The sequence below is a fragment of the Cheilinus undulatus genome, linkage group 18, assembly GCF_018320785.1.
Source record: "Cheilinus undulatus linkage group 18, ASM1832078v1, whole genome shotgun sequence".
In the NCBI taxonomy this organism is placed as follows: Eukaryota; Metazoa; Chordata; class Actinopteri; order Labriformes; family Labridae; genus Cheilinus; species Cheilinus undulatus.
In genome coordinates this window covers 1,488,693-1,500,679 of record NC_054882.1, presented here as the reverse complement: position 1 = coordinate 1,500,679, position 11,987 = coordinate 1,488,693, and the positions used below count along the sequence as shown (strand labels likewise).

At 41.8% G+C, this 11,987-nt stretch overlaps 1 protein-coding gene across 2 annotated transcripts in view; it reads right to left on the bottom strand.

Moving 5' to 3' along the window:
- The window catches only part of ehd4 (EH-domain containing 4), a 53,400-nt gene that overhangs the window by 8,673 nt on the left and 32,740 nt on the right, over positions 1-11,987 (bottom strand). For both annotated transcript variants that reach the window (XR_005993284.1, XM_041812330.1), the window contains exons 4-7: positions 7,553-7,719; positions 7,346-7,479; positions 6,818-6,929; positions 1,062-1,226 (exon numbers count right to left, since the gene is read on the bottom strand). Coding sequence is in view for 1 of the 2 variants with exons in the window: in XM_041812330.1 (XP_041668264.1) it covers positions 1,062-1,226; positions 6,818-6,929; positions 7,346-7,479; positions 7,553-7,719 (578 nt within the window). In the remaining variant the exon portion in view is untranslated. The remainder of the gene's footprint in view (positions 1-1,061; positions 1,227-6,817; positions 6,930-7,345; positions 7,480-7,552; positions 7,720-11,987) is intronic.

Below are 11,987 nucleotides of genomic sequence, written 5' to 3'. Positions count from 1 at the left end.
GCTGGAGTCTACCAGCAAGAAGGCTTCTGGTTCATGGATGGATGGATGGATGGATGGATGGATGAATGTATGGATGGATGGATGGATGGATGGATGGATGGAAGGATGGATGGATGAATGCATGGATGGATGGATGAATGGGTGGATGGATGGATGGATGCATGGAGGGATGGATGGATGGATGGAGGATGGATAGATGGATGGATGGAGGCATGGATGGATGAATGGATGGATGGATGGATGGATGCATGGAGGGATGGATGGATGGATGGATGGATGGATGGAAGGATGGATGGGTGGGTGGATGGATGGATGGATGGATGGAGGGATGGATGGATGGATGGAGGATGGATGGATGGATGGATGGAGGCATGGATGGATGAATGGATGGATGGATGGATGGATGCATGGATGGATGGATGGATGAATAAATGCATGGATGGATGGATGCGTGGATGGATGAATGCAGGATGGATGGATGGATGGATGGATGGATGGATGCATGGATGGATGGATGCATGGGTGGATGAATGCATGGATGGATGGATGGATGGATGGATGGATGGATGGATGAATGCATTGGTGGATGGATGCATGGGTGGATGAATGCATGGATGGATGGGTGGATCAATGGATAGATGGATTGATGGATGGATGGATGGATGGATGAATGCATGGGTGGATGGATGCATGAGTGGATGAATGCATGGATGGATGGATGGATGGATGGATGGATGGATGCGTGGATGGATGAATGGATGGATGGATGGATGGATGGATGGATGGATGGATGGATGGATGGATGAATGCATGGATGGATGGATGGATGGATGGATGGATGGATGCGTGGATGGATGAATGGATGGATGCATGGGTGGATGAATGCATGGATGGATAGGTGAATGGATGCATGGATGGATGGATGTTTACATCTGTGTGTCGTTGCATGGGGTTGCGTGTTGTTGCATGGCATTGAATGCTGTGCGTGTCGTTGCATGTCGTTGCGTGTCATTGCATGTCGTTGCGTGTCATTGCGTGTTGTTGCGTGTTGTTCCATGTACCTGCATCTTGGCGACGTTGGGGAAGTCTCCGGGGCTGATGTGGTGCTCTCTCTGCAGTGTGGTGTAGATCTCTGGCAGCCTCATGATCAGCTCCTCCTTCTTCTTCTCCCGTCCAAACAGAGACGGCATCTCCTTCTTCAGGTAGCTGATGATGTAAGCGTGCACCTGAGGGAGACACCAGAAAGCACGCTTGAACCTGAACGCCACATTAACATATTTCAGGATTGCTGTATACAAACAAAACAAAGGTCAGCTGGAGCGTGAAGGAAAGGCCCATAGCTGCAGGTTTTCCAGTTGTCTGATTATGTCATGAGCAGTTCCTCTAGAAGATACTCTGTAAAAACACATACTTAGAGCCTCCCTGCTGTCAGACCTCAGCTGGGCTACGTTCAACAACAAAACTGTTTACACAAAGGTTTCCTCGACAGCTGGAACAGGAAGACCTGCGTCCAGAGTGAACCCTGACAGAGACCGAGGACAGAATCACAACAGGACAATAAGAAGGAGAAGACATAACATTCCTGTAGGTTTAGTTATTCTTTAGCTGCCAAGATACTCAGAGTTAGTACCTCAGGAACACCTGATGTATTCTGCTGGAATCAGTCACACTGAACATAATCAGACTGTGTTTTTATTCCTAATTTCTCTGCTTTCATCAATGAAATTCATTTTTTACCTGCGACTAATTCTAACGTAGTATGGAGGATAAGTTCAACACATTATTGACCTGTTGATGGGAGTTTTTCTGCCTAAGTATATTCATGCTGAACATTTGTGAATACAGCATTTTCACTGATATTTAGCTTTCATTGAAATGTGAGTTAAAGTCTGGATGTAGCTGATGAATGAAGGAGGAGAAAATGACCAACAGACTGACCGACGCCGGGTCAGGAGGTGCAGGAGGAGGAAGAGGAGGGAGGAGAGAGGAATGCAGGAGGGCACAGAGATGTCAATCTGTCATAAAGCATTATGGGAAGTGGAAGGAAGGAAAGGAGGGAGGGAGAAAGAAGGGAGGACAGGGTTACGGAGGAGGGAGGAGGAAGGGAGGTCCTAGAGAGTCGTTCATCAGCAGTGAAGAGGAGGAGGACTACGGCGCTGTAACAGATGATCTGATGATGATGAAGGTCACAGTGAGTCAGAATATGAATAGATAAATGAAGGTATGCTCTCCATCAGTGCTGTGATAAACCAGCTTACATTTCCTCACACTGAGTCAGTACAGCCAGTGTGATGCTGACGGTTCAACCCGTGTCCACGGTCTCTGAGGGGCCCATAGCAGCCGCCAGCTGATGGAGTATTTGGGCCTGGCACCACCAGGACCCCACTCTCGCCTCCTGCCCTCTCAGTTTAAGTTATGTTGGACTTTTTCTCCTCTGTGTTTGCTGTGACATGAATCAAACCGATCAGAGCGTCACGTGTCTTTAGTTAAAGCAGGAGATCCCAAACGTTCATTTTCAGACCCAAACTAGAAGCTTGCTCTCTCTCCACGACTAAAACATCAAAAACACCCATCACCATTCACCCTAATGTCTACGTATAATAAAAATCACCTGTGAGTGCTGCACGCAGTTATATTCTATCACAGGACGGCCGTATGTCGTCAGATATCAGCAGGACTTAAATGCTGTCATCCAGGCCCTTTTTTGATTTTTTTAAACGTGCAGCTCTGATTAGGCGCTTTTTTACATGGATTATAACCTTTAAATTTAAAGGAAATTACCTACAGTTCTTTAACACATTTTTAGTATCTCTTAAAAATTTCCTCAAAATATAAAAACATCAAATATTTATGGAGTCTAAACATTCCAATAAAAATTTCCACAAAATTATGTTTAAATCCTGAAATTTAAAGGAAATACCCCCTAAAATAAATAAAATTCTTAATAATTTACAAACACCAAAAATTCCATCCATCCAACATCCATCCATCCATCCATCCATCATCCATTGATTCATTCATCCAACATCCCTCCATCCATCATCCATTCACAATCCATTGATTCATACATCCATACATCCATCCATCCGTCATCATCCATACACCATCAATCGATTCATCCATCCAACATCCATCCATCCATCCATCATCCATCCATCAACCATTGATTTATCCATCCAACATCCATCCATCCATCCATCCATCCGTCCGTCCATCTATCATCCATCCATCCATCATCCATCCATCATCCATTGATTCATTCATCCAACATCCATCCCTCCATCCATCCATCTAATACCAAAAATTCCAGGAAAACTATGGAAAATCCCATCAAACATCCAAATAAAATCCCTTAAGTTTCTCTGAAATATCCTGAAAATTTCAAAGGACCCCTCCCCAAAAGTCCCAATAAAACTTCCAAAAAGTAATCGATAAATTTCTCATATATCCACAAGCATACCTTAGAAATATAAAGCAAATTCTTCCCCTCAAAAAATCAAATCACATCCCATTAAAGGTAAAAAAAATCACCAAATTAAAACATGAAAATGCCCAAACATGTCCAAACAAATCTCCCAAATTTCAACAAATAAACGCGTCTAGCTGCCCCTCTGGTGGATCAATCATGGAGTCTTTGCTCTAGTGCAGCGGTTCTCAACCTTTTCAGCCCATGACCCCCAAAATAAAGGTGCCAGAGACCGGGGACCCCCACTGGACCTGGAGGTGGATGAACACAGCCATGAATATTCTAGGATAGTCATGTGGAGACAAGGCTGACCATGAGGGGGATAAAGGGGAGAGCTTTCTGGAGCCCAGTCAAACTGGGGGCCAGCAAAATCCTGGTCCATTGTAAATTTCAGCTGTGGAATTTTATATTCAACCTGAATAATAACCACTCTTTTCACAGAAACACATTTTAATTCATTTGTGTAGTAAGTAACCCTCTTAAAATGTAAATCCTGTTGGGAAACATTTTTTTTAAAGATGTTAAAAATAGCTAAAATGGGTTAATAATGGCAAAAAATGGTGAAATTAGATTCTAAAATTAGCAGAAATGGGTTAAAAGTGCCAAAAAGTGGATAAAAGTGGCATAAAATAACCCAAAAATGTCAAAAATGGGTTAAAGTGGATAAAATGGGCATATTAAAGGGTGAAAGGGGATTCAAAAGTGGCTAAAATGGCATTAAAGTGGTAAAATTAGGTGGAAATTTGGTGAAATTGAATGGAAATTGACATAAACTGTTAAAAAAGGGTTAGCTGAGGCAGAAATAGTCAGAAACTGGCAAAAAATGGCTTTTCAAATTGTGAAATGTGGCTTAAAAAGTGGTAAAAGGGGTTAATAGTGGATATAACGTGTCAACAGAGCCAACAATAGGCAGAGAGTGGCAAGTGCTTGTTTAGAAGCAAAAACAGGCATAAAGAGTAATGGAAAGGATTTAAAATGGACAAAAAATGGGTTTTAAGTAGCAAAAATATGTTAAAATGTTTTAAAATTGGTGGGGAAAAGTGATTAAAATGGGTTAAAATTAGGCAAAATTGGTGTTAAGTAGCAACAGTGTGATTCAAAAATGTTCCTAGGTTTTTTTAAGGCATCTGGAGACCCTCTCTAAGAGTCTCGCGACCCCAAGGTTGAGAACCCCTGCTCTAGTGGACTCTCAAACATCCTAGTCCTCCACTGATCCCAGAGCTCATTCTGTCTGTACGTGTGTGATTCTGAAACAGCTGTATGTTGGAGCAGCTTCCACAACGAGGGTCACATGACTTCTGGCTTTCTCCAGCATCATCAGGAACATACAGCCCAGGTATTCTACAGATGTGGGAATGCATATCTGATAAAACAAGGTCAATAATTCTCTCCATTCACCGTCTCCTGTATGTTTTGGCAGAGAGACACTCGGGGTAAAAACAGGGAGACCCTCACATATCGGCGGTTTGAGATGTGGCGGTCTGACAGTCTGGAGTTATAAACATGAAGCAGCTGTAGGGTGTCCGGTCTAAAACAGCCGTAAGAGAACCAAAGATGTCATCAGCTCAGCCCATCTACTGAGAACAGAGTTTATTCAGGCTTCTACCACTGCTTTATTCAGCCGGAGTTCATTTCCATTTCTCCACAAGAGGAACGCCAGTGAAACTTCAAGAATATGAAACCTGCTTACTTCCTAAAACAGACGTTTTGGAGATTTTGAAACAACAGAAAGTTATCATACATGAGCGTTTAGACTCGTTTTTAGGATTAAAGGGAGAAACTGAGAGTGAAGAGGAGCAGAGGTCACTCCAGGTCATCTAGCTGGTTAATCCTTCAGTGAGATTCATGTTCACTTCAGTGGAGGTCAGTCTGCAGCTAAAGCATCAAACATGGCGGCCCAGAGATCAGCACTTTCATCCTTTCAGTGTAATTCCCTTTACTTTAAATAAAGTTTCTACAACTTCAGCCTAAATCTCTGATTTCCTTAAACTCTAACTGGTAAACAGCTGGTGTCTTATTTTGTTTTTTTTTATTTTAAATCAAAAATCTGTAGGTCAAAAAAAAAGAGAAAAAAACTGATCAAGAGCAAAGCCCTAGAGTGTAATATCTCTACACTTTAGACAGCATGCAGGAATTAAACAGCTATTTCTGGCTTTTAAAAGACATCATCCTGCTTTAGGAGCCTAAATCAATATTTTGATTTAAAGAAGAATCAGAGTGAACTTCATAATTCTGGTAATGGGACTGTCAGGGTTAAAAATACCCAGAATTCTCCTTTCAGAGTGAATAACCTGAGGTAAACAAAAACAGCCGTCGCTCTGACTGTCCATGGGAAACACCACAAATAGGAAGTCCTTCTCTCCAGGAACCAACAACAAAACATTAAGCTCCGCCCCCTGAACTTCAAACACAACAGTGACCTGTAAACTGACCTTCAGCTCTCACACCACAGTGTTTCAGACTTTTATTTTTTAGAGCTTCAAAGGAAGCTTCCTTCTTGTCCTTCCTCTGAGGTTTCTTCTCATCCATGTCTAAAAACGGACGCTGAGTCAGCGATTATTTTCTACCTCCTCTTTAGATTGAGTCTCACTTCTGCTCTCTGACTCAGGAAGAAGAAACCTAACTTTACTTTCCCTTTCAAAATAAAACTCAGCAGCACAAACTGGAAGAGCGCTCCAGGGTTGTTCTACATCCATCCATCAACATCCATCCATTCATCCATCCATCCAACATCCATCCATTCATCCATCCATCCAACATCCATCCATCAACATCCATCCATTCATCCATCCATCCAACATCCATCCATTCATCCATCCATCCAACATCCATCCATCCAACATCCATCATCCAACATCCATTCATTCATCCATCCATTCATCCATCCATCCAACATCCATCCATTCATCCATCCATCATCCAACATCCATTCATTCATCCATCCATTCATCCATCCATCCAACATCCATCCATTCATTCATCCATCCATCATCCAGCATCCATCCATTCATCCATCCATCATCCAACATCCATTCATTCATCCATCCATCATCCATCCATTTTCCATCCATCCCTCCATCATCCAGCCATCAGAACAACCATCTATCATCCATATATCCATCCATCATCCATCCTGCCCTCCATTCATCCATCCATCCATCCATCCATCCATGACCTGTTCTTCATGAATAACTTGACTCTTTAGAAATATTTCTCTTAAATTTCCTCCTGCAGAAACACAACCAAACATTCCAGAACATTCCGAGGATATTCCCAGGATAAACTTGGAGGCGATGACCCCTGGAGGTCACCGTGTTAACTCCAAACACAACGTGTCATTTCCTGTCTCACCTTGGCGAGTCTCGCTCTCTTGATGAGGTCGTTGAGTTTACGGAGTGCCGCGTTCCTCGGGAGACTCTGGATGTCCCTGAAGAGGTCCTGAGACTCCGCCTCAAACAGACGCCTGAGGAGAGGGAGAATGAGCGAGTGAACTAAAACACGGTCTGTGGGGATTAATGAACGCATGAATCCATGAACAACTAAAGGATGAGGGACTGGATGACTGCATGATGCTTATATATGTAGCTTATAAACACCCCATCCATGATTGGTCAATGAAAGCAGAAAGGGGCGTGTCCTCAGTAGGTAAATGAAAACATGAAGTCACTATAGAAGGAACTATGATGCATTCTTTCACTCTGCAGGGCTATGAAGGAGTGAATGACTAATCTGACTGATCCTGTGTTTGTTAAGGTGACTGAATGAACACATATCCTGTCCTGAATCATCAGAGGGTCTAACATTGAATGAATGCATGAATGAGTGACAAAGTTAACTAATTAACTAATTATCTCACTAATGAATGTATGACCCTCTCACCTGTTCTCGGTGTTCTGCAGCGGTTTGGCCCAGAACGAGCCCAGGTAAACCCTCACCACCTCTGGAGTGTTGATAACCTTCCCCAGCGACCACATGAGGGCGCCGTAGACCCTCATCAGCTGCTGCGTGTCCACCTGAGAGCACAGGTGAGGTTAAAACGTGTCTCTGAGAGTGCTGCAGGTGTGTTTACCTGTGGACTAGTCTCACCTGGTCGGCCTTGTTCAGGACCACTCGGATCTTATCGTCCTGCCCTTTGAAAGCTTTGATCGCCTCCGAGAACTCGTCGGAGATGTCGAGTTTGTGAGCGTCGAACAGCAGGATGATCCGGTCGACGCGCTCGCCGAACCACCGCAGGACCTCAGCAAAGTCATAACCTGGACAAACGACATCAAGTGACAGGAGGTTAGAACAAAAACTAGGATAAAAACACACTTTTAAGTGGTGGATTCATGGACATAGAAATATGGGGAGAGAGAACGGGCGAAAACAGGGGATCAGGAGTTGAGCAGTGGGCAGCTCTAACCGCTACACCACCGTGCAGCTTCTTAAGAGCCATGCTAGAGTCTAACTCTGGTCTCTTCTACACGTGACCTGACCCAGAAGCCCAGTTTCTCTCAGAGCTGTTAGTAGTTTTCCTGTGAGAGAGTGAACTCTTTTGTCACTCAGTGTTAGAAGAACCACACCCACAGAGATCACTTTACACACGTTTAAAGACTCGGAGCAGCAGCTGTGACGACCTCAGGGTGGATTTTTTTATTCCTCTAAACTCGTTTGTAGAGAGAAAACCCCTGAGACGTGTTTAAGGTGCAGAAAAAGATCACATTCATGCTAAAATGCATGCTTCAAATCTGACATGCATCACCAGGGCTACCTCTCTTTTCTATAAACTACTTTCAGGAACGTTTCCAGGGCATTTTAAGTGAAAATGGAGCTGCTGTGAAATGAATGCATCGTATCAGTATACCTGCCTCCTGTTTTTTTTTTTTTTTTTTTACGTTTTATTGAATTTTGAACATTTAAGAGGAAAAAAGGAGGAAAACCGAAAAGAAAAAAGAAAACGAAAAACACATGACAGCAAGTACTGAAATAAGCAGAGTATAAACCAAGTGGGATCAGACAATACATACAAAATAAAACGAGATGGTCAAAATATCCCTATAACAAGCATGATGTACTAGTACAGGCGGTTCCACGTAGACATTTCTATATCACTGTAATTGGATATCAAATGTGGTTCAATGAATCCACAAAGCAGGAAAGGTAATAAAGCAAAATAAAATAACCTAATATTAAAATAAGATACACATTAGAGAACCTCAAGGATTCTGAAGAGTACATGAGGGGCGCCAGTTTACATCACAACATCCCTTCTTTATTAAGTCTGTGATGCAGTCTGGAAGATAGTCAAGAAAGGGCCCCCAAAGCTTGTCAAAAGACTTCTCATTTCCCTTCAACCTTGAACTTAAACGTTCCATCGGCAAAACTTTAAGAATTTCTCCATGCCACTGACTGATAGTTGGAGGTCTGGGTTTAATCCACTGAAATAAAACACATCTTCTTGCCAAGACAGTAAGCTTGCTCAAAAGTTTATGTTGGACATTTGTCAAACAGAGTTTCTCACTTGCTGTGTTTAAAAGAAACAAACTGGAATTTACCTGTATTGTCTTACCAAAAATAAGATTTAATTCCTGTGAAACTTTTACCCAAAAATCATATACCTCAGAACAGCTCCAGATACAATGAATGTAAGAACCGACCTCTTTCTTACACTTTATGCAAAGGGGAGACAACTCAGGATAAAAGGTATTAAGGGATTGGGGTGTACGTTGCAATCTGTGAAGGATTCTGTACTGACTTTCTGATATCCTGTTGCACAAAAAAGTTTTCCCTACGGACTCTACAGCATCAGACCAAGCCTGCTCCCCAAACTCAATCCCAAGGTCCCTCTCCCATAAACGTTTAGTTTTGTTGATGTTCAATGTCTTGAGAGACTGTAACTTCCTATAGGCATGGGATATGAATTTTTTATTGAGGCAAAATTGTAACAAAAATGAATCAATGTCAGAAGCTTTAGGCAAAGTTTCAGGTAGGTCAAGGCTGCTGATGAAATGTCTGACCTGTAAATAACCGTAAAAATGTTTAGAGGGTATGTTATATTTGTTCCTGACTTGTTCAAATGATAATAACTTATCAGCTTCAAACAAATCTCCAACAATCCTAACACCACAATCACACCAGTGTAGGAAAATATTTGCACCCAAACCTGGAGGGAAGGCCAGGTTGTGGATGATAGGTTGTAAAACAGATGAGGACCCCTTTCTCTGAATAAATTTAACAATCCTCTCCCAGGTTTTGATTGTATTCATTAAAATTGGGCTGCTTTGTACCTCAGCTGGAAGAAGAGATAATTTATTTGTGATGAGACCAATTAAAGATAAAGAGGGGCAGTGCCAGGTATCAACATGGGTCTCCTGCTTGGGATCAAGAAAATGTCTCAGCCAATCTGACACTATGCACATGTGGCATGACCAATTATAAAAAGTTAAGTCCGGAATTGACAAACCACCTCTCTCTCTTGGCAATTTCAGTGTTTTAAGACTGAGACGTGATTTTTTCCCATGCCAGATAAATTTCAAAATAGCTTTATCAATGTCAGTGAAAACTGATTTATTGATCCTCAGTGGGAGCATTTGCATTGGGTACAGGATTCTTGGGAGAATGTTAATTTTAATTAAACTGACTCTACCAAACCAAGAGAGAGGGAGGTCAAACCACCTAAGAAGATCACTTTTAATGGCAGAAATAATGGGAAGAAAATTCATTTTAAACAGACTGCCTAAATCGGCTGAGACCCTGAAACCTAAGTATGTAAAGCCAGAGTCAGACCACTTAAATGGAAAGTTCAACAAGGTACTTTTGTCCCCAAAGTCTCCCAAAGGCAAGGCCTCAGATTTTTCATAATTAATTCTATAACCAGAAAAGCTGCCAAATGCATCTATAATTTTAACAAGGGCAGGAATAGACATTTCAGGCTGAGTCTGCCTCCTGTTTTTATAAACAGAAGTTCAGTTTGGGCACAAACTGTCCTTGTTTAATTTCCACTTTTATCCATCTGAGTTTAATTTTAGAGCTATCTGGAGAGCTCTGATATGAAATTAGGAGGATGGTTAAATAATTTTTCAGGAAAGCATAAGGTTTTCCAGGACATTTGGCTTGTTCCATGTGTTTTCCATGAATTGGCAAACTGTTTTCCAGGTTTTCCAGGATGCATGTTTTCCCCCCAAACCTGCAGCATCATGCAGCAGATGAATTATTGATTATAATCAATAAAAATAAAACAACAGACACAGACACAGTCAGATGAGCGGGTTCGTGCTCTTGAATGACCTGGAGGTTTGAAAACTTTATGCTAAAATGTGTTTTAGTTTGTTTTTAACATCTAAACGTGCTTTTTGACCTTGAACCTGCAGCCTGAAAACTAGCTCTCTGACATGTGAAGCAGCCCAACAGCTAAGTCGCCTTCTGCAGCCAAAAACATTTTAACTGCTGAAAGAGTGAGCCTTTGGAGCTCTTCTCTTTAATTCTACATCTACAGGATTTCCATGCTGAGGAGCAGCTCAAACAAACCTGCAGAACCAGGTCCTTCTGGAACCAGACTCCAAATCTCCTTCCTTGGTTGTAAGCCAGAATTGCTGCTGAGAACATTCCCCTCAATAATAACAGCTCTGTTTGACCAGAGGAGCTTTGCTTCTGAGGAAAAACTGAGTTTGAGTAGCTAGAAACTTATTAAATGACACAGAGACACTTAAACACCAAGACAGCCCAGACTGCAGCAGAGGAAGACCACTAAAGGTTTTCTCCTGATCTAATTATGGTGACTTATTCTGTGAAACCGTCTGAATCTGCTGCACACTGACTATTTTTCTAATGGTGCATGCTGTACTCTATCTTTGAGAATAATTCCTCTAAAATGAGCTCCTATATTCACAGGTAGAATCTGTAAACATGTCTGCACGAGGCCTGGCGTCTGAACGATGCTTCTGCAGCGGTTAAAGGCACAAAAACCTCAACAGAGAAAAGGAAGTCACATCATCGTCTCACTGGATCGACTTCATTTCATTCCTCTCGTGCATCCCTCTACACCTGCTCTCACTGCCGTTATGTCACACAAAAACAAACATGGCTGACGGTTGACAAAACAAACATCTCTGTTAGCCTGCAGGCTAAAAACATGTTAGCTTTCTCTGCAACAAACAACAGTTTTCATTACTGAGGTCTGTGAACGTCTGCCTCTTAAAACTTAAAAACACTGACTTTAATAGTGAGTAAAATACAAGTCTCTATCCTGAGAATCCAGGCTTGTCTGACTGCTTTCATTCAGAGACTGAATGAAACTACAGTTCTTCACAAATAAGTTTAAATCGCAATATAACCTGCTGCAATTTATAAATCACAAAAGTTGTAATATTTCTTTAACTTGAAATGCGTCAGAATACCAGTTTCATACTTTTTTGCAGCAGAGATTTTGCACATAATGCAAATAGTTTTTTGGGTTAAAAACCCCTGCTTTACTATGAATGTGATTTTCTTATTTAAAACAAGATTGAAATAAAAATGATCATCCTCTTCAATATAGCAACTG